The sequence below is a fragment of the Macaca fascicularis genome, chromosome 20, assembly GCF_037993035.2.
Source record: "Macaca fascicularis isolate 582-1 chromosome 20, T2T-MFA8v1.1".
Taxonomy (NCBI): Eukaryota; Metazoa; Chordata; class Mammalia; order Primates; family Cercopithecidae; genus Macaca; species Macaca fascicularis.
The window spans coordinates 30,295,756-30,319,339 of NC_088394.1; the positions used below are offsets into that span (position 1 = coordinate 30,295,756).

At 36.3% G+C, this 23,584-nt stretch overlaps 1 protein-coding gene across 2 annotated transcripts in view; it reads left to right on the forward strand.

Moving 5' to 3' along the window:
- The window catches only part of LOC102127491 (uncharacterized), a 68,695-nt gene that overhangs the window by 18,121 nt on the left and 26,990 nt on the right, over positions 1-23,584 (forward strand). Inside the window, exons 2-5 of one of the 2 annotated variants that reach the window (XM_074026997.1) lie at positions 2,845-2,971; positions 3,796-3,891; positions 19,545-22,583; positions 22,981-23,066. In XM_074026997.1, the coding sequence (XP_073883098.1) occupies positions 2,845-2,971; positions 3,796-3,891; positions 19,545-22,583; positions 22,981-23,066 (3,348 nt within the window). Of the gene's footprint in view, positions 1-2,844; positions 2,972-3,795; positions 3,892-19,544; positions 22,932-22,980; positions 23,067-23,584 lie in introns of those variants that run through there. The other variant, XM_045381979.3, reaches the window with a different exon arrangement.

Genomic DNA, 23,584 nt, shown 5'->3' on the forward strand with positions numbered 1-23,584 from the left:
CACCCAAGAATGTAGAGCCAGGTTGATCCCACCTAGAATCTACACCTAAGTTCTAGCCCCTGCCTGGGATTACAAGACAGGGTTAGACTTTGTATTGAAAATGTACAGAAAACCAACAAGAGGCATTTTCTGCATTGTGAGATGTCAACATTGACATCTTAAAGTTTCTTTTTAAGAGTGTGGCTCTTTGAACTTTTCAGATCTTATCCAGTGACCTGCTATAGTTAGGTGAGAGGCTTCAGGTGTAAACAATCTGAAGGCAAAATCTGCAAGTGTAAACAAGCATCTTAGGAGTGAGAGATCAAGACCACAAAGTATCCACAGCATGATCTCAACTACACCTGCCTGTAAAATGTGATTCTGGAGTACAGTATTCTCCTTCCTCTTACCCAAGAGCTAGCTAGTCAGGACAAGTGATCCAGGTTCTGGAGCTCCACCAGGGCAGTTCCATTTTCTATTTAGAATCAGCCTGAGTTTCTCCTGCCTGGCTTACCATTGGGCCAGCAGCCCAGGCTCACTGGAAGTCCTCTCACAATCAGCTGGGTGTCGTTGAGCAATTTGAGGATGTCCAGAGCAGAACTGTGTCAGTCAGACAAGAGTGGTTAATTCTGCTAACTCTCAGTATAAGAGAAATGAGTCAGCCTGTGTTTGTTCCTCCCTTCATACAAAATAGGTCTTTGGTTGGTAGCCAGATGAGAGTTTCTCCAGTTTCCTGGCACTTGGGTGAAAAACGAGGTCTGGAGACTCAAACAGATAAAGTAATTTTTAAAATTTTTTATGGCCATTCAAAAACTAGTTGAAGCAGTCATGGTTCTTACCATCCAGGAACTTTCAGTCTGGACTAGCAACTAGATACATTGTTGAATTAAGCATCATATGGTTGGTACAATGAATAGATGTGTGCAAAAAACCTTAGGCTTTGCTTGGGCCACCTTATATTTTTGTGACTTCTGATATCATCTTAAGAGATACTTAGGGACAGAAGATTTGTTATTACTCTTTGTATTTCTATTACCTTGCTAAGAATACATATTTATCTTCTAATAAAATTACCCTAGAAAACTTTAAGAGATTTGTTTAAATTACTTATTAGTTTATGTTATAAAATTGACAGGGCAGTGGTGAAAAAAGATTAAAATTACACAAACTCTGGCATTTAAGTTTCTCTCAGGTAAACTTAGGAAAAATAGAACTGGAAATACCCCTGGAGTCATAGAGAGCAGAATTCTACATAGGGTTCTCTCCCTGATCCAGTTCTGTTCAGAGTCACCTTGTTTGGGGGCTTCATTTAGGTCTGGCCCCACCATGGAGTCTTGCCTCACGGAACTGATTAGGGAAAAGTCAATCAGAGTTTTGGGTGGTGAATCCTACTACCTTTCTAGAACTGTTATGCACAATTTCCTGAAACCCAGAAGGAGATAAATGGAAAAAATGAAGTATGCATTTTAAGGTCTTAATTTTTGAAGTTTCTATTAAAACCAGTGCTTGTGGAGACATTCCATTTAGCAACGTGTTTTCTATGCCTTCAGATCCAGTAGTTGCTCCACAAGTCACAAGAAAGTAAATATAAATACAGTAAAAATTTCACTGAACTACATTAACCTCCTCCTTTCCGTATCCCTCTCATCTGTCTATATTTAGCTTTTACTCTATACATTTTTTAACAACCAATGACTGAGAAACAAAAGTAAATAAAAATGGTGGGCCCTTTATCTTAATAATGGGAATTATTAGACACTTAGTACTAAATCCCAGGGTGTTAACGAAGATTAAATCACATAATACATTATTCCCAACACAGTTCTCTGTAACATACCCTTGATCACATAGTACTTGCTTAATAAACATTGCATCAGTACGTGTGTACATGTTGTTTTCCAAATGCAGACTTATTCAGACATTGCTGCCTCCTATTTTCTCTGTAAACTTTAAAGAGCCAACAAAGAACATGATATTGTAGGATGGAGATTGGTTGTCTTCATTTGTACCAAAATTATTTGTGTTGTGACAAGAGTGTTGAGTGTAAGGGATTCTGTGCTGTACCCGCTTTCTCTAACTAATCTAATGATGAGCCCAGGGGGCGCACCATCAGCATTGACAGTGGACTTGTTTAAAACACACATTTATGTACCGTTTGCAAACCTTCAGAATTGCATTATCTAGAGTGGGGCCAAAATTACCAAGAGATTTATAAGGTCATTCAAACATGTAAGGTAATTCTTAGCTAAGTGGTTATCAGCCTAGGCTTCTAATTAGGATTACATGGCCAATTTGCAGAAATCTCTTTACTTGTGTTTATGGGCCAGCAAAACTGGGAAAAACACAGGTTCTTTCATTTACTGGATGTTTGACAGAATATTCTTATTAGGCCAAACACAGTTACATTACTGGTGAACTTGTTAGAAATTCAGAAACTCAGACTTTCTTCCAAATCTTCTGACAAAAATAATCTGCAACACAAGATCTCCAGTTCATTATATACATTGAAATTTGAGAGGTGCCTTCTAACTCAACATGTCTTTTCCATCTGAAAAATATACACAGCTCATTTTGTGTGATGTAAATACAGCACTCAAAAATGTATGTTTATGTTTATGCCTGAATTTTTTATGTTATAATCCAGAAAACTATAATATATACATTGATGTTGTGGATTATGCCTCTCTCTTTACACAGAGTTAGAGAATATATTAGAAAATATTTCTGTGTTGAGAATTACTTTATGGATTGCATTCATTCTTATAAGTTAGAAGCACTTCTCTTTACTCTCTCATTTCATCTTGAGTCAAATTAAAAATTCTGCCCATGGCCACTTGGTAAATATGTGTGTGTGTGTGTTTTCAGGGACCATTGACATTTATGGATGTGGCCATAGAATTTTCTCTGAAAGAGTGGCAATGCCTGGACACTGCACAACAGAATTTATATAGAGATGTGATGCTAGAGAACTACAGAAACCTGGTGTTTCTCGGTGAGAATAACTTCAATACACATTTCATAATATATTCTAAAGGTTTTATTTATTTTTTTTTTGTGTAGAATTTTTTTGGTAGTTTTTGCTTTGTATAAATGAGTTTCAGATTCCTGTTTTGAAATAAATTTTGGGGATTTGTCTGTGTAGAGAGGAATATCTTCAAGACGTTTCATCTTGATCTGAATTTTCCGCATTCCTGAGCTGATCTGTGTTTTTCACTCTAGATTATTGGTAATGCCTGAAGGTTGGTGGCATAAAATATTGTTTCCTCCACCTTAAAATCCACCAGTTTTTTTGTTTGTTTGTTTTTTGTTTTTTTTTTTGAGACAGAATCTTGCGCTGTCCCCATGCTGCAGTGCAGTGGTGCAAGCTTGGCTCACTCCAGCCTCCACCTCCTGGGTTCAAGCAATTCTCCTGCTTTAGCCTCCTGAGTAGCTGGGATTACAGGCGCACACCACAACACCCAGCTACTTTTGTATTTTTAGTAGAAATGGGATTTCACTGTTTTTCCCAGGCTGGTCTCTAACTCGTGACCTCAGGTGATGTGCCTGCCTCGGCCTCCCATAGTGCTGGGATTATAGGTGTGAGCCACTGTGCCCGGCCTTCCACCACCAGTTTTTGATTCAGTAGTATTGGGTAGTGAAATTAAGAACATACAAATTTAAAATATTTTCTAAAGATTTAGAAATTTCTGTTATAAATTACTATTTTGGGATTAATTTACTAGAATATTCTATTACATCATCTTTACTGAGCAGATTACTAGCTTGAGAATTGAAGAATATGAGCAATATTCATGTTATTTGTTTTTAATAAAACAGGTATTGCTTTCTCTAAGCCGGACCTGATCACCTATCTGGAGCAAGGAAAAGAGCCTTGGAATATGAAGAGACATGAGACTGTAGCCAAACCCCTAGGTATGTGAGAATGAATGCAACAGAAGAGAGGTCCAAAAGTCAAAGAGAAAGTCAGTGCTTAAAATGTGATTTGGGAAGCTGTGTTCCAAAGGAAAGAGTTTCTGGGATGCCTGAGGATTTTTTAATTTTACTGTCGCACAAGGACACCTTCTGTCTTACGTTTTTAAATTTTCTAAAGATTCGACTTTCTCTTTGGTGATCTTCCTTCAAGTTTACAATGAGAGCCAAAGTCCTCTTCATGAAGTATAAGAGACTGCAAAATCTGGCCACTTTTCCGTTGTTTTGACAAATGTCTGCATAATTTTGAGAAACTGCTATGTTAAACTATTATTTTAAATTCTCTTTTAGCATTATGTCCAAAACAGGTGAGTAGTGGTTTATGTTCTATTTTTTTGTTGTTCATTTTTCCACACAGTCCATCCAGTTTTTATTACTATACTCTTGAAATACAGTTTGAAATTATAAAGTATGATGTCCTTCTGCTCTGTTCTTTTTCCTTAAGGTTGCTTTGGTTATTCAAAGTTTATTGTAGTTTCATGTACATTTTAGAATGGTATTTTTCATTAATGTGAGAAAAATACCAGTGAAATTTTGATAAGTTTATTGAATTTATAGATTACTTTGGATAATATGGCACTTTACAAATATTTATCCTTGGCTGGGCGCGGTAGCTCACGCCTGTAATCCCAGCACTTTGGGAGGCTGAGGCGGGTGGATCACGAGGTCAGGAGATCGAGACCATTCTGGCTAACACAGTGAAACCCCATCTCTACTAAAAATACAAAAAAGGAGCTTGCAGTGAGCAGAGATCACGCCACTGCATTCCAGCCTGGGCCACAGAGCAAGACTCCATCTCAAAAAAAAAAAAAAAAAAAAATTATTCTTTGAATCCATGGAAATAAAAATTTTCAAATTTATTTGTGTCTTTAATTTCTTTCATTGATATCTTATATCTTTCATTGTGAAGATTTTTTTACATCTGGTTGAATTTGTTATCAAATTTATTTTAATGCTCTTCTAAATAGATTGTTTTTCTGTTATATCAAAGAGTTTGTTTTAAGTGTATGGAACCATAACTTATGCTTGTAACTTAATTTTATTTTTCTAGTCTACTGAGTATATTTATTAGTTTAGACAGGTTTTAATGTAGTGTTTCTAGTTTTTTATGTATAAGATAATATGATCTAGAAACAGCAACTTTTTACTTATTTGTCTTCAATCTTCAATGGCTTTTGAAAACTTTTTGACTACTTTTCTGCCACATACTGTCAGTGCTATGTTAAAATAGAAGCATTGACAATGGGCACAATATAGTTTTACATGGGTGTCTGAATTTGAAGGAGCAAACACCTCTCTAAGTTTTCATAAACTGGTTTCAGAAGGTAAAGATCGTTTTTTTTTTTTGTTGGGACCCCAGGGTGATGGGATGCTCTCTGGGTTTGTAGTGGAGAAGGATTATAGTTTGGTTTGTCACAAGACTTATGAGTCTACACTAGGGTCCACCTTTAGTTGGCTTGTTACAAGGAGCTTGGGTAGTTATAATTTCCATTTTACTTTTAGGCAGACTTAATATCCTTCAGGACTTTGATCTTTAGAACAGACACTAAGTGGGGTTTCTGCAGTTGGGTCTGTATATGGTAGGCCTTGTATCAGGATGTGGATGAGTATGGCTTTCACTGAATACCAAAGAGGATTTTCCTAGGTCACTGTGCGGGTTTCTATGTAGGCTTAACTGGCCATGAACTGTGGTCCAGGAAGCTGAAACTGAGTCATGGAACTGCTTCAGAGATCATAGTAAAGGCCAAGGTCTGCAGACCTGCCTGCATGGCTATTAATTTGTATATTCCTCTAGACCTCCGGAAGGCCAGAACCTCTCCCAGACTGTGGCTAGGAGGAGTTTGGGATGGTTACAGAGTAAGTTCACAATTCTCAGTGAGACCAAGTTGGGCGAACTATTTCCTGGTCGTTAGCCAGGAACAGAGGTCCTGTAGTTTGCCACCTTAATGAGGGGCCTGCCTTCTGAAAAGAATACTCCTCAATCTTGGGCTTTAGGAGAGTTTCACAACTTCCTTCCTGAATCTCAAAGCTCTATTAAAGGCAGTTATTTTTGAGATGGGGTCTTGCCACATAACCCAGCCTGGTCTTCAAATCCTTTCCTGCAACAATTCTCCAACCTCAATATACCATGTAGCTGTCATTACAGGTGTGAGCCATGATGTCTGGCTCTATTATATAGACATTTTTGTCAGGGATGGCTGACAAATTTTCTTGCTGTGGGGGAATAAGAAAATAGAGCACCTTTTCTTTTTCCATCTTACTGATGTCACTATCTCTATACATTTCTACTTTGTTTCCTATTTCAAATTTGCCTGCAATATTAGATTTTTTTGGACAATATGTTAGAATTTACATGTTGTGCCTGAAGTAAATGAAATAATTAGTATTACAGAATCTTTGAGGTGTCAATTTTCTTCCTGGAAACCTCTGTGGCTAGTGGCACCTTTGCCCGAGTTCTTGTCCTGCGTCCAGGAAGGATAAGGTATGCAGACAAGTGAAGGGTGAAGAAAAGAAAGAGAATCTTCATTTAGTGTTAGAACAGCTCAGAGGAGACCCACCTGCTCCTTTCTGTAAGCAGGTCATCCCATCGAGTGTTCAGCTCTCAGCAGAGAAGAGGCCCTGGAAAGGGTGGATTCTCTGTGCAGGCAGGTCGTTCTGAGGTCTCTGCGGGTCTCTGAAGCTGCCGGGCAGAGAAGGTGGCTCCTCTCTGTGGCTGGTCATCCCATTGTTTCTGTGTCCTCTGCCCTCTCTGGCTGAGCCTGGGGCTTTTCTGGAGCTCAGAGAGGAGAAAGTACATTCCAGTTTGTCCTTGGGTGGCCCTGGTCAGGCCTGGAGGAGGCACCAGAAGTCCCCACTTTGGTCTGCGGGTCCCTGAAGGTTGGGCTCTACAAGGGACTCCTTTTCTGCCAAGGAAACTGTCTTCCTCCTGCTGCCATTTATATGGCTCCAGGGCTTGGCTCCAACCCTGCTCTGAGCTCCCAGTGCATGGGTGCCGGGAGAGAAGAGAGGCAGCAGGAGCAGACACCTCCAAGCCAGCAGAAATGGGGGAGGGTCTTCCCAGGACCCCAACGATGTAGGCAGCAGTGATGCCCAGTCTTCTACGTGGGAGGGCAGCTGCAGCTGTTCCCAGGGAGCTCCGACCCCAGCAACTTGAAAAGGGCAGAGCTCTTGCTTGTCCTTGTGGAGCAGGAGGCCCAGGTCTGCAGCCATGGGTCAGGTGGCTGCAGCTGCACCCAGGAGGCCAGATCTTGGCTTTTCCTGCCTGATCCTGTTCCCCCCCGCCCCCACCACCACGAGCACAAGGAGGATCAGATTCACAGCCATAGTTTGGGTGGCTGCAGCCCCACCTAGGAGGGCGGGGCTCCTGCCTGCTTTGTAGAGCAGAAAGCCTGAGTCTTCAGCAGCACCCAGGGAGTTCCTGCTCTAACTCAGAAGAGGTGGCATCTTACCAGCTCCATAGAGTGTGCAACCCCAGCTGCGCCTCTCTGCTGCAGCCAGCGTAATGGCAGCAGCTACTTCCATCAGTCGCCCCTCTGAAGAGGTACATCTAACTGCCATTAGAATAGGGGCATTAGGGATGATGACCATTAACTGCTTCATACTGACATGGGGTGTTGTTTTGGGAAAACAATAGTTCTCTCTCAAAGGCCTATCCAAGGGTTTCCAGTAAAAGAGATTTATCTACTGAGGCTCTATTTGTATACCTCATTTGAAGTTTGACATTTGAAGTTTGACAGCCCATCTCTTATTTTTTCTGAGCTATAGTCAGAGATCATTGGTTGGTTCACTTCCACAATTGTCAAAAGGTACAAATAACTCAAAAGCTTCCTTGATTTTGAAAAATAAAACATAAGGATCAGCAGTGTTCCAAGCAAAAAGTCAAGAAAGATTAGTCTTCTATTCAGTTCACCCAGTCAACTCCTATTCGCAATCTCCAAAGTTAGCAGAAACTTGCACTCAAGGGTTATAATCCATTCTTTGAGGAGGATCAAAACAACAAATATCTATGAATGTTAGAATGTCCTGGGATAGTCACAGTGAAAGACATGATTGACAAAAGAAATTTAGTCACCTTTGTGATTTTTGATAACCTAACACATAACTTTGATTATAATTGATAACACAAACTCAGACATCAGAACTCTAGGAATCCCATACAATTTTTGGAACACACATTAACATTTTTCACTAAAATATAACCTGAAAATCAAACGCCACCTGATCAATCCTATGTAAGTAAACATGTCAAATAATCCTGTTTACCTCTCTCTTGGATGTCCCAGGGGCCCTCTGTAGCATCAAAAAGCTAGGGGTTAGAAAAGACAACTTTGAAGCTCTAAGGGCTCAAAACACTTAATAGAAGTTCAGGTTACCTTAAGTCATCTGTTTAAATGACTCAAAGTGTTGTATTTTGTTTGTTTGTTTGTTGTAAAGCAAAAGCCTTTACTCATCAAGAGGGAAGACCTAGTTTTTCAAGCAGTCCATTTCTTGTCTTTCCCTTCTTTTTTTGAGAGTTTATTCAAAAGTCAAAGAAAAATCTTTTTCAAGAGAAAGAAAGCCAAATTTCATGCTTGCATTAGTCTATTATTGTCAACCTCAACTTTTTAAATTAAACCTTATAGATAATTTTATTCAATCTTAACAAGTTTGACTCTGAGGTACAATTCTTAAAAACCTTTTATAACCCTTTACAAATTTGTGTTAAAGGGTAGGTCAGTGCCTCAAGACACCCTTGTTGTGCTTTTATTCCAATGTTCAATTTATGGAAAAACCAAATAATACCCTTTTGAATTTAGTCAATATGTTCACATACAGAATCTCTTTACAATTTTTAACAACTTTCCATAACTTGTTTGAACCTTTAGTTGTATCTTATTTAAAACAATCCTTTAACCCTCTAAACTAGGCAAAAATTTGCATTTTCACGCCTTATATTATTTCACTAAAGACGTATTTCACTTTCCTTATGCACCTTCCTTGTAAATCTCTTTTCAGTGTTCTCAATTACATGTTATAATGGCAACTGTTAGCAATGATTAATTTTGGTGAAATATTTGGTAAGTTATTTTAGTTACGTACTTAGGTGCAGATCAGGTCTGTTTCTGGCATAGCTAGGGGCATGACATTTATCCCCAGCCCTTAAAAACCTGTAAAGCATGAAATTCGAACAACTTTAAAAATCCAAAGAAGCAGTCCATGACCTTAAAGCATTTAGCCAACCTAGTTTCTGGCTTGCATAATTTAGAATATATATCTACATTTTGAAGACATTTCTATTTTTACCAATAATTTTAAAGCTAGCTTAAGTTATACTTAATTCATATGTATTTGAAAATTGCTTACACTTATTACTTGAGTGCTCTTACTTGCAAGCTAATTTGGTAGACACAACATGTAACAGTAAGTGTCCAAAGAGACACATCTAGACATGTATACACACAAATGAAGATCTAATAGCTTGGAACCCTAGCCATGACGTGGCAATACAAGTTCACTGGTTTTATTTTGTTTGCCCCAGTAGATAATCCAATAAAGGCTGTGAACCAAAATTTTGGGTAAAGCAGTTTCCATGGCAGTTTAATTTTTAAAGGCCGAAGCTCTGCAGACTCTAAAGAACACTGGGACCAAACAGCACCAAAGGAGAGCATCACATGTTAACTAGGCCATCTGCTTAGAACCACAGCACAAAAGCCTGTATATATGCAATGCCCTTCCACTTTCCCATTCAGTGGTAAACTCCAGATTCCATACAATGTTGGGGGCCAAATGGTATGGCAAATGTGAGACGAAATTCTAGGGAGGGTTTAGTACTAGACCTCAGAATTTCTGCCAGGGGTGTTCCCTTCAGAGAGGTTGAGGTCCAGAGGAACCCCTGTGGTGTCCCCTTTGGGATCCAGTCTTAGAGTGTCAGATGTCTCTGACCTTAGGTTTATGTTTTTCTTCCAGAGGCAATGGCCTACTATGAGCTTTATAAAACCACACTTCCCTATGCTAACCATTCCACTAGAGTGATAGCCATGAACTAAAAGGCATCATAGCTTTAATACTTTCAAAGTATTTGATCTAAGTGCTTGAGCCCAAAAGATTGAGACCAGCCTGGGGAACATATAAAGACCCCCTCTCTACAAAAAAATTTAAAAATAGCCACGCATGATGGTGTGCCCCTGTGGTCCCAGCAACTTGGGAGATTGATGGGACTGCATTACCTGAAGCTGGGAGTTTAGGCTACAGTGAGCCATAGTTGTGCCACTACACTACATATTGGATGCCAGAGTAATACCCTGTGTGGTTTTTTTTTTCTTTTTTTTTTTTTTTTGAGCCACAGTTTCACTCTTGTTGCCCAGGGTGGAATGCAATGCCATGATCTCGGCTCACCACAACCTCCGCCTCCTGGGATCAAGTGATTCTCCTGCCTCAGCCTCCCAAGTAGCTGGGATTACAGGCATGTGACACCACGCCTGGCTAATTTTGTATTTTTAGTAGAGACGGGGTTTCACCATGTTGCCATGCTGGTCTTGAACGCCTGACCTCAGGTGATCCACCCCCCTCAACCTCCCAAAGTGCTGGGATTACAGGCATGAGCCACCGTTCCCGCCTTATCCTGTCTTAAGAAAAAAAGCTATACACTTCAGGCATGTTAAGTTTTTCACATTGTTCTGCAAAAAGGAAATTTTACATTTGTAAAACTAAAACTCAATACCCACTAAGTAACAACTGCCCACTTTACCCTTTCTTCAGCCCTTGAGAAACATTCTTCTACTTTGTTTTTATGAATGTGACTGCTTAACATCTCTCATATAAGGGGTATCATATAGTATTCATTGTTTTGTTACTGGCTTATTTTAGGTAATATAATATTCTCAAGGTTTATCTTAAAATGTGACAAGATTTTTTTTTAGGCTAAATAATATTCCACTGTATGTGTATGTTATACTTTTTTGTGTTTGTAAGTGAAAGAACTTTTGAGTTGCTTCAGCCTTTTGGCTTTGTGAATACTGGTACAATAAACATAGATGGTCAAATATATTTTCCAGGTCTTGAGTTGCATACTTTGGATATAGATTCATAATTGAGATTGCTGTATTTGATGATACTTCCATGTTTAATTATTTGAGAAACCTAACATTTTACAGTGATGGCTGTATTTTTGTTTTCCACCAACAATCTACATGGGTTTCATTCACATTGCATCATCAATGGATTTGCTTCTTTTAAAAGATTTGTAATGGCCATTCTAATTGGTGTGAGGTGATTTTGGTTTTCATTGTAATGTTTATGCATTTCTCTACAAATTAGTAATTTTGTATGTCCTTTCAAATGCTTCTTTCTAAAGTTTAGTTATGTGTCCATTTCTAAATCTAATTATTCAACTGTATTTTTAAATGTTAAGAGTTGTTTATATATTCTGAATATTAATTCCTATCACATGTTAATATTTTCACCCATTTCCTAAAAGGCATCATCACTCTATTGAATGTTTTCTTTGATGTACAGAAATATTGTAGTGTAGTTAAATGTTTCTGTTCTTTTCTTTGTTGCTCAAGCATTTAATGTCGTATCTAAGAAAATGGTGCCAAGAGCAAAGTCATGTCTTTCCCTTATTTTGTTTCTAAGAGATTTATTATTTTATTATGTCTGAGTATTTTATTTAAACTCTTGTTTTTATATGGCTTAAGAAAATGATCCAACTTTATTTTATTAGTGTAGATTTCCAGTTTTCAACATTATATTTTGACTATAAAATCAAATTATTAATCAGATTTGATAAAATATTATTTATCTTTATGGTGTGTCATGGCAACATCGTGGAAGATTATTTGATCATATACAGAAGGGTTTATTTCTGGGCTCGCTATTCTGTTCTTTCATCTGTTTATCTGTCTTTGTGTCAGTACCATATTGTTTTTGTTATTGTAGCTTTTCATATGTTTTGAACTCAGGAAGTATAATGTCTCTTTGTTCTTTTTCATGGGTATTTATTTGGCTATAGTTCATAATCAAATTTTAAAATTTCAACCAAAAGTGTTGTAAAAAGCTGCTATTGGGATATTTATAGGGATTATATTGAATTTGTATATCACTGTAGGTTACATTAACATCTTTAAAAAGTTAAGTTTTTGACTATTGAGCAAGAATATGTTGAAGAGTGTGTTTTAATTTCGTATGTTTTTTGATTTGCCAGTTTTACTTTTGCTATTTCTAGTTTCATTCAGTTTTAGTCAGAAAACACACGTGTGTTATTTTGGTCTTTGATATGGTTTGACTCTCTGTCCCCATCCAGATCTCATCTTGAATTGTACTCCCATAATTTCCACATGTTGTGGGTAGTACCTGGTGGGAGATAATTTTAATCATGGGGGCAGTTTCCCTTGTACTGTTCTCGTGGTAGTGTTTAAGTCTCAGAAGATCTGATGGTTTTATCAAGAGTTTCTGCTTTTGCATCTTCCTCATTTTCTCTTGCTGCCACCATGTAAGAAGTACCTTTCATCTCCTGCCATGATTCTGAGGCTTTTCCAGCCATTTGGAACTGTAAGTCCAATTAAACCTTTTTTTTCTTCCCTGTTCATGGTAGGTCTTTATCAGCAGTGTAAAAACAGACTAATACAGTCTCCTTAAGTTTATTTGTTGTTGTTTTGAGACACATTTTCCTCTGTTGCCCAGGTCAGAGTGCAATGGCATGATTTTGACTTACTGCAGCCTCAGCTTCCTGGGCTCAAGTGATCCTTCCCACCTGTTTCCCAAGTAGCTGGGACTACAGCTGCACTTAACCAGTATTCTTAAATGTAATAAGACTCGTTACATGTCCTAACAGAATATACCAGGTGCAAATAAGAATATTGTGTATTCTCTTGCTTTTGACTGGAAAGTTTTGTACATGTCTGTTAAGCCTACATGGTCTATGATATGGTATGGATGTCCATGTTCTCCAGACTTCATGCTGCATTATAATCCTCAATGTTGGACGTGGAACCTGGTGAGAGCTGTTTGGGTCGTGGTCCATAGGGGTAAATTCCTCATGAATGGCTTGACCCCATCCTTTTGGTAATCGATAAGTTTGCACTTCATTGATTCAAGTGAGAGCTGTTTCCTTAAAAGAACATGGCTACTTCACTCACACTTGCTCAGTCTCTTATCATGTGATATATCCAGTTATTCTTTGCCTGCTAGCATTATTGTTAGCTTCCTGAGATCCTCACCAAAGCTGATGCTGGCACACACTTCTTGTACAGTCTGCTTAGTTGACAGCCAAGTAAACTCTTTTTTCTTTATAAATGATCCACTTTCAGGTGTTCCTCTATATGCAAAGTAATTAATACAGTCTATAATGTTGTCTGAGTTTTCTGTTTTCTTACTGAATTTTCATCTGAATGTTCTAATTATTGAAAATGAGATCTTGATGTCTACAATTATTATGTTCCTATGTAGTTTTTTCTTCACTTAACATTTGCTTAATATATTTTAAAGCCCTGACGTTACATATAGATAGATAAATGTAATAGTTTTAGATTCCTGGTAACTTGACCCATTTTGCCATTATATGTCTTTGTCTCATGCTAGTACTTCACTTAAAGCATATAATGTCTAATATAATTATGACCACCTAAACAAATTGTGCTTACTATTCGCATGAAATATAAATTTTTTCCACTGTTACTTTCAGCCTGTTTGACTCAATGCTAAAATAAGTCTCTTGTAGGCACCATATTGTATGCATTTTTTTAAACACTCAGGCATTTATTCCTATTTCTTTTTATAATTTAATTAATTTATTTGTTCATTTATTTTTGAGATAGGGTATCACTCTGTCAACCAGACTGGTTTACAGTGGTGTGATCATGGCTCACTGCAGCCTCAATCTCTGAAACTTTTATGACCTCTCATTTCAGTCTCTGAAGTAGCTGGGTTACAAGTATATGCCATCACAAGCAGCCAGTTTTTTTGTTTCGTTTTGGTATTTTTTGTAGAGACAGGGTTTTTTCTTGTTGCTCAGGCTAGTCTTGGACTGCGGGGATCAAATGTTCGGTCCATGTCCTACTTCCAAAGTCCTGAGATTACATTTCTTTTTATTAAGTGGTTTAATTTATATTTTAAATAATTGCTTAAAAAATGGAGTCACTGTTACCAGTTTTATTATCACTGTTTTACGTATTTTTTTGTAGATATGTTTTCTCATTTCCTGTTTTGCTGCCTTAATTTTTATTTTTATTTTGCAGTGGTTTTGATTTTTTAATTTTGTTTTGCATATTTTTAATGAATATTTTGTAATCTTAAAATATGGAGATTATGTAACACATCTTAAAGTTACAATAATATATTTTAATCTCATAACAACTTCAACTGAATACAAAAACTATACTTCTGTATGTATTTTCCAGTGTTATTGATATTAAAATTATTTTATATTGTGTACCTAGTAACAGATTTATGCAGATTTATATTTTGTTTATTGTATTCTATACAACCTTAAGAGTTTTATGCACCATCATTATGATAGTAAAGAATTCTATATGTCTTTATATTTACACTTAGTAGAGAGCTTTAAATTTGTATGTGGTTTTATAATACTGTTTAGTATCATTTTATTTTTCAGCAAATTGACTCATTTTAGCATTTCTTTTTTTTATATGCAGTTTCACTGTGTTGCTAAGTCTGATCTTGAACTCCTGGTCTCAAGTGATCTCACTGCCGTGGTCACCTAAAGCTGTAGAATTACAGGCATGAGCTACTGTGTCTGTCCACCATGTAGCATGTTTTGTAGGACTATGGTAGTAATAATGAACACCCTCACCTTTTATTTTGGAAAGTATTTATTCGTATCCTCTTTTTGAAGTAAAGTAATTTAGAATCAATAATTAGTGCTAAGAATTTTTTTTATTGCATCAAAATTTGGGAAGTTGTTTGACATTTTTATCTCCAAGTAACCTCTATATTACTTTTTCCCTATAGTCTTCTAAGATTCCTTTTGTGAATATATTGATCTACTTGATGGTGTCCAATCAGTTTTACATTCCATTTATAATTTTGTTTGACAGTTGCATTTTTGTATTGTATATTTTAGGGTACGCCACCTCACACCAGTTAATTGTGGTTTGATTAGTTTATAATTGTGTATGACAATATTTAACTCTTTATAATTGAAGACAGTATGGAGGAAAAATCAAATACCTATCAGCCATATGTCTATTGTCAATACAATTATCTCTTTTTTTGCCTGGATAAATGTTATCCCTGTACTTTTTTGTGACTACTATATTTGTTGTGTAGGTTTATTGTGGATGATTATTGAACCCTAAGTGAGTAGTCATAAAACTTTTTCTAATTTCAACACCTATCTGTGAATCTGTATTATTTTTGTTGGGAGCAAATCTTTTTTATTTTTTTTTTATTTATTTATTTTGAGATGAACTCTTGCTCTGTCACCAGGCTGGAGTTCAGTGGTGCAATCTTGGTTCATGGTAACCTCTGCCTCCTGGGTTCAAGCGATTCCACTGCCTCAGCCTCCAGAGTAGCTGGAACTACAAGCGTGCACCACCACACCCAGCTAATTCTTTGTATTTTAGTAGAGATGGGGTTTCACCATGTTGGGCAGGATGGTCTTGGTCTCCTGACCTCGTCATCCGCCACCTCGGCCTCCCAATGTGCTGGGATTATAGATGTGAGCTGCTGCTCCTAACCGGGAGAAAATGTTAGATTTGAAGATAATTTTAAAACTATCACATATCTGAATCTATTCTAGGTATTGTTCATTTTTACTTGTCAGAAACACATAACAAAATTTATAATACAGTATTATTAAATATTCATTTTGGTCATGTTAATTACATTGACATTATTATGCTACATATTGCTAGAATGTTTTTATCTTGCAAAGCCAAATCTCAATATACATTACACAACATGAATTTTTCTAATTTCTTGGCACTTTTCAAACACCACTCTGTTTTCTGTTTCTGAGAGTGTGGCTACTTTATGTATTTTATACAGTCTCTGTCTCTTTGAGGCTGGCTCATTTCTTTTGCATAATGTCATTAACATTTATCTTTATAGTTACAATATTTTCTGGTTTTTGAAAACTGAGTGAAATTCCAGTATTTTCAAATTATACCTACTGAATGATTTTGGTGACAGAAATTTGCATTACTTCAAGAATGCCATGTGAAATTCCAAAAGCATTGCATCGAATTTGTCGACTACATTGAGCAGTATGGATATCTTCATAATATTAATTATTTCAGCCTTTCAACAACAGCATGTTAAAGAGTTTGTTGTTTATTTTGTATATATTTGTGAAATTTTCAGTTTTTTTATGGTTTTATACTCTCATTCTATTTTGATGATAGTACTTTTTTTAAATTCAGTTTTAAAAATTTTGTCAGGACTTCTTTTTTGACCTAAGAAGTGGTCTATCAAGGACAATGTTGTATGAGATACTGAGATGAGTGTATCCTGATACTGTTGAGCAGTGTTCTCTATACCTCTGTTAGGAATAATTGTTTTATACTGCCTTCAAGTCCTCTGTTTCTTTACTGATGTGTCTTGTTTCATTTTTATTATAGAATATGGGATATTGAAGTATCCTAATATATGCTCTGTGATTCTTTAGTTTTGTCAATATTTGCTTTATATACTTCGAACCTTAATGTGAGATGTACACACACACAAATGTACATAAAAATTTGTCATAGGTTCCCAGTGAATGAATCTATTATTACTTAATATCTTTCTTTGTAGCTTCGGAGTTTGGAGTTCAAGTGAATTTTATAAAATATGAGAGTTTTTGACTTAAGATATAGCTTGTGTATTATTTTGAGCTGTTCTACCATTTTGTTAATATTTTTATGGACATCTACTTCTATTTGGTGCTCTCAGGTTTTTTTTTTTGTCATTAAATCTGAAATGACTTGTAGAAAGGCAAGTTGGGTCTTCCTTTTTAAAATATGTTGTATAAATCTCTATTGAAAGTATGTCTCTTGATTGAAAAGTTATATGTGTGTGTGTGTGTGTGTGTGTATATATGTATAATTAAATAGACTAATGCTATTTTACTCTTTTATTTGATTCTTGTATCTTTGTTTCTCATTTCCTGTCTTTCTGGTCTTTGTGTCTTTTTAATTTCTGTATTAATATGCTTTTACTTTGTTGTTTTCTTTTGTGTATCTATACAGATATTTTCTTTGTGGTACCTTGTGGTTTACATAAAACCTCTGAAAGATACAACAATATACTTTAATCTGGTAAAAAATTAACTTCAGTTGCAAAGAAATATTCCTCCTCATTACATTTGCTCTCACTTGTTATTTATGTTGCTAATTATCTCTCTTTATGTTGTACATTCATTAACAGATGTTTATAAAAATTTCTATGCTTTTGTCTTTAAATTTTTAAACAATAATTTAAAATGTTTTTTGCACCTTTATGATAATGTTATGGAATTCTATTTTTGTGTATGTGCATATCTTTCCCAGAATGATGTGTTCTTGTATAATTAAGTTCTGTTTTCTTGCATCATGTTATTTACAGCGAAAGGAACTCTTTTTATCATCTTTGATATGTAGGTCACATGCAGTGCCAATATACTTTCTCAGAATTTGGTTATTTTGGAAGGTTTTTTTCTTTTTATTTGGTAGAACAGTTTGTTGTTGGTATAATTCTCCCTTGACAGATATTTTTTTCAGGACTTAGACTATAGCACATAGTTCCCTTCTGGCCTGCAAATTTTTTGTTGGCAAATTCACTGTTTATCTCATAAGACTATGCTTGTAAATGACACATCACTTTTCTCTTGTAGCTCCCAAGATTTTCTTTTTGTCTGTGACTTTTGAAATTGTGTTCATATATATGTGTGTTATAAATATCTTTATGCATATCCTAGTTTGTTGAGCCTCTACATTTTTACATTGTTTTTTTCTTCCAGGATATATATTTTTTTTTTTGACCAAATCTTGCTCTGTCATCTAGGCTGGAGTGCAGTGGCATGATCTCGGCTCGCTGCAACCTGTGCTTCCTGGGTTCAAGCAATTCTCCTGTCTCAGCCTCCCATGTAGCTGGAATTACAGGCGCACACCACCATGTCTAGCTAATTTTTATACTTTTAGTTGAGATGGGGTTTCACTATGTTGGTCAGGCTGGTCTCGAACTCCTGACCTCATGATCTGCCTGCCTCAGCCTCCCAAAGTGCTGAGATTACAGGCGTGAGCCACTGCACCTGGCCTCTTCTAGGATTTTTAGTTATTATTTCTTTTTGTACTTTTTACCTCTACAATTTTTTGATGTTTTAATGTTTTTGTTGCTCCATTTTTTATAGTTGTCTGTTTTCCTATTTCACTCACTATTATTTAATTTGAAATTAATTTATGCATCTTCATTTTTTATGGTTGCTTTCTGAACATTTTATAATTTTTATATGGGGCTATGTTGTAATATTTTGTATGCATTGTATTCTTTGAGATTTGGACATTTTAAAAGAGCTATCTGTCACAGTCTTTATGATATAGCTTATTTTCTGGCATAGCCTGAAACCAATTGTTTTAGCTAGAGATTCTGGGAATCTCTCAAACATGTTCTTAGAATGTGTCTTGTCTGAAATTTTGTGTTCATTTTTTAGTTAAAGACATTTATTAGTGTTTCTTCTTAATGGCCAGTCGTCATTTTCTACATGTGTTTTCTCTCTGTAGTACGGCAGTCTGTCTACTGCTGTAGCATTTACCTTTGGTCTTAGCAGACTCAAACTGTCATTCTAAAGAATACCACTGTAGTTGTCTGTTCTCATGCTGCTAATAAAGACATACCGAAGACTGGGTAATTTAAAAAGAAAAAAGCTTTAGTGGACTCACTGTTCCATGTAAGTGGGGAGGCCTATCGTGGCAGAAAATAAAGGAAAATCAAAGTGACATCTTGTATGGTAGCAGACAGAGAAAGGGCATGTGCAGAGGAACTCTCCTTTATAAAAACTATCAGATTTTGTGAGACTTGTTAACTATCACAAGAACTGCATAGGAAATACCTGGCCCCATAATTCAATTACCTCCCACCAGGTTTCTCCCACAACTCAAGAGAATTATGGGAGCTGCAATTCAAAATGAGGTTTAAATGGGGACGCAGAACCAAACCATATTAGCCACCACTTCCTTTAGTACTTAATGCCTTGGGAGACAGAAACCAGTGTGTGAAAAGCCAGAAATAGACATGTATTTATCACTATTATTCTGGTTTTTTTTTTTTTTTTTTTTTTTTTTTTTTTTTTTTTTTTTTAAAAACCAGGTGTTGGCAATTTACTTCTAAAGGCACTATATTATGTTTGGGGAGCAGGAAGAGCTTTGTTGGATAAATGTTACAGGCTTTTCCTTCTATGTGACTCTGCATTGTGCTCACCTAGGATACTGCACACAAGTAACTTATTTATAAATCTTTCACAAATTTATTTTGTTCAGTGTGTTTTTGTTGAATTTACATGTCTATGAAGGAATTTAGAGTCTGTGGTCCTTTTCTATGCCATCTTGCTTATGTAGTTTGTATAATTTTATAGTTTAGATATATAGAGTATACAAATCTTAGTGTAGCAAGTGGAGTAATTTGTTATTTTTATTTTTTTTCAGTTATGTGTTCTTATTTTGCCCAAGACCTTTGGCCAGAGCAGAACGTAAAAAATTCATTTCAAAAAGTGATACTGAGAAGATATGGAAAATGTGGAGATGAGAATTTACCACTAAGAAAAGACTGTAAAAGTATGGATGATTGTAAAATGCACGAAAGAGTTTATGAGAAACTTAACAAATGTTTGACAGCTACCCAGAGCAAAACATTTCTATGTTATAAATCTCTAAAAGTTGTTTATAAATTTTCAAATTCAAATAGATGTAAGACAATACATCCTAAAAAGAAACCTTTTAAATGTAGCAAATGTGACAAATCATTTTGCATGCTTTTACATCTAATTCAACATAAAATAATTCATACTAGAGTGAGTTCCTACAAATGTGAAGAATGTGGCAAAGTCTTTAACCAGTCCTCATACCTTACTACACATAAGATAATTCATACTGGAGAGAAACCATACAAATGTGAAGAATGTGGCAAGGCTTTTAACCACCCGTCAACCTTTAGTAAACATAAGAGAATTCATAGTGGAGATAAACCCTACCAATGTGAAGAATGTGGAAAAGCTTTTAAGCAGTTATCAAACCTTAATAACCATAAGAGAATTCATACTGGAGAGAAACCCTACAAATGTGAAGAATGTGGAAAAGCTTTTAATCACTCCTCAACCCTTAGGAAACATAAGATAATCCATAGTGGAGAAAAACCCTACAAATGTGAAGAATGTGGAAAAGCTTTTAATCGCTTCTCAATCCTTAGGAAACATAAGATAATCCACAGTGGAGAAAAACCCTACAAATGTGAAGAATGTGGCAAGGCTTTTAACCACCCATCAACGTGTCATAAACACAAGATAATTCATAGTGAAGATAAACCCTACAAATGTGAAGAATGTGGAAAAGCTTTTAAGCAGTTATCAAACCTTAATAACCATAAGAGAATTCATACTGGAGAGAAACCCTTCAAATGTGAAGAATGTGGCAAAGCTTTTAACCAGCTATCAACCCTTACTAATCATAAGAGAATTCATACTGAAGAGAAACCCTACAAATGTGAAGAATGTGGGAAAGCTTTTAAGCAGTCATCAACCCTTACCAAACATAAGAGAATTCATAGTGGAGAGAAACCCTTCAAATGTGAAGAATGTGGCAAAGGCCTTTGTGACTCCTCATCCCTTACTATATGTAAGAGAATTCATAGTGGAGGAAAATCCTACAAATGTGAAGAATGTGGCAAAGGCTTTTGCAACTCCTCATCCCTTACTACACATGAGGGAATTCATAGTGGGGAAAAACCCTACAAATGTGAAGAATGTGGCAAAACTTTTAATCACCCATCAACTCTTAGTAAACATAAGAGAATTCATAGTGGAGATAAACCTTACAAATATGGAAAAGCTTTTAAGCAGTTGTCAAACCTTAATAACCATAAGGGAATTCATACTGGAGAGAAACCCTTCAAATATGAAGAATGTGGCAAAGCTTTTAAGCAGCTATTAACCCTCACTAAACATAAGATAATTCATAGTGGAGAGAAACCCTACAAATGTGAAGCATGTGGGAAAGCTTTTAAGCAGTCATCAACCCTTACCAAACATAGGAGGATTCATAGTGGAGAGAAACCCTTCAAACGTGAAGAATGTGACAAAGCTTTTAACCAGTTTTCAAACCTAACCACACATAAGAGAATTCATAATGGAGCAAAGTCCTTCAAATGTGAAGAATGTTGCAAAGCTTTTAACCAGTTTTATAAACTTACTGTACATAAGAGAATTCATACTGGAGAGAAACCCTACAAATGTGAAGAATGTGGAAAAGCTTTTAATCACTCCTCAATCCTTGGGAAACATAAGATAATCCATAGTGGGGAAAAACCCTACAAATGTGAAGAATGTGGAAAAGCTTTTAATCGCTCATCAATCCTTAGGAAACATAAGGTAATCCACAGTGGAGAAAAACCCTACAAATGTGAAGAATGTGGCAAGGCTTTTAATCACCCATCAACCCTTAGTAAACATAAGAGAATTCATAGTGAAGATAAACCCTACAAATGTGAAGAATGTGGAAAAGCTTTCAAGCAGTTATCAAACCTTAATAGCCATAAGAGAATTCATACTGGAGAGAAGCCCTTCAAATGTGAAACATGTGGCAAAGCTTTTACCCAGCTATCAACCCTTAGGAAACATAAGATAATCCATAGTGGAGAAAAACCCTACAAATGTGAAGAATGTGGGAAAGCTTTTAAGCAGTCATCAACCCTTATCAAACATAAGAGAATTCATAGTGGAGAGAAACCGTTCAAATGTGAAGAATGTGGCAAAGGCTTTTGTGATTCCTCATCTCTTATGACACATAAGAGAATTCATAGTGGAGAGAAACCCTTCAAATGTGAAGAATGTGGCAAAGGCCTTTGTGACTCTTCATCTCTTGCGACACACAAGAGAATTCATAGTGGAGAGAAACCCTTCAAATGTGAAGAATGTGGCAAAGGTTTTTGTGACTCCTCATCCCTTACGACACATAAGAGAGTTCATAGTGGAGAAAAACCCTACAAATGTGAAGAATGTGGCAAAGGTTTTTGCAAGTCCTCATCCCTTACTACACATAAGGGAATTCATAGTGGGGAAAAACCCTACAAATGTGAAGAATGTGGCAAAGCTTTTAACCACCTATCAACCCTTACTAGACATAAGATAATTCATAGTGGGGAGAAACCCTACAAATGTGGAGAATGTGAGAAAGCTTTTAACCACCCGTCAACCCTTAGTAAACATAAGAGAATTCATAGTGGAGATAAACCCTACAAATGTGAAGAATGTGGAAAAGGTTTTAAGCAGTTGTCAAACCTTAGTAACCATAAGAGGATTCATACTGGAGAGAAACCCTTCAAATGTGAAGAATGTGGCAAAGCTTTTAACCAGCTAGCAACCCTTACTAAACATAAGAGAATTCATACTGAAGAGAAACCCTACAAATGTGAAGAATGTGGGAATGCTTTTAAGCAGTCATCAACCCTTACCAAACATAAGAGAATTCATAGTGGAGAGAAACCCTTCAGAAGTGAAGAATGTGTCAATGGCTTTTGTGACTCCTCATCTCTTGCGACACACAAGAGAATTCATAGTGGAGAGAAACCCTTGAAATGTGAAGAATGGCAAAAGCTTTTGTGACTCCTCATCCCTTACTACACATAAGAGAATTCATAGTGGATAAAAACCTTTCAAATGTGAAGAATATGGCAAAGCTTTTAACCACCCATCAACCCTTACTAAACATAACTCATAGTGGAGATACACCCTTCGAATGTGAAGAATGTGGCAAAGCTTTCAACCAGCCATCAAACTTTAGTATACATAAGAGCCTTCATACTGTAGAGAAGGCTTACAAATGTGAAGAATGTGGAAAATCTTATTAACTGTTTCTCAAACCTTACTAGACATAATTCATACTGGAGAGCAACCCTACATATGGGAAGAATGTGGCAAAGCCTTTAACTGGTCCTCAATCCTTATTACACATAAGGCAATTCATACTGCAGAGAAACCCTACAAATGTGAACAGTAAGGAAAGGCTTTGGTGTACTCTTAGCCTTTACTTAAGAATTCATGCTAAAGAGAAACTCTATACAAATCTGAAGAATGTGGCAAAGGCTTTTGTGAATCCTCAGCCAGCCCTTGATAAACATAAAATAACTCATACTGAAGCATGTAGGAAAGCTTTTTACCAGTACTCAACTCTTACTACCATAAGCAACTTCACACTGAAGAGAAATCCTACACTTGTGATGAATGTGGAAAAGTTTTTAACTGGTCTTTAAACCTTACAAAACATGAGATAATGCATAATGAATGGAAACTCTACTAATGGTAGTGTGGCAAAGCCTTTAATGTGTTATTAACCTTTACTAAACATAAGGTAATTCATACTGGAGAGAATTCCAACAAATATGAAAAATGTGATGAAGATTTTAACAGGTTCTCAACACTTACTACACACAGTTCATACTGGAGAGAAACCCTACTAGCACGAATAACGTGGCA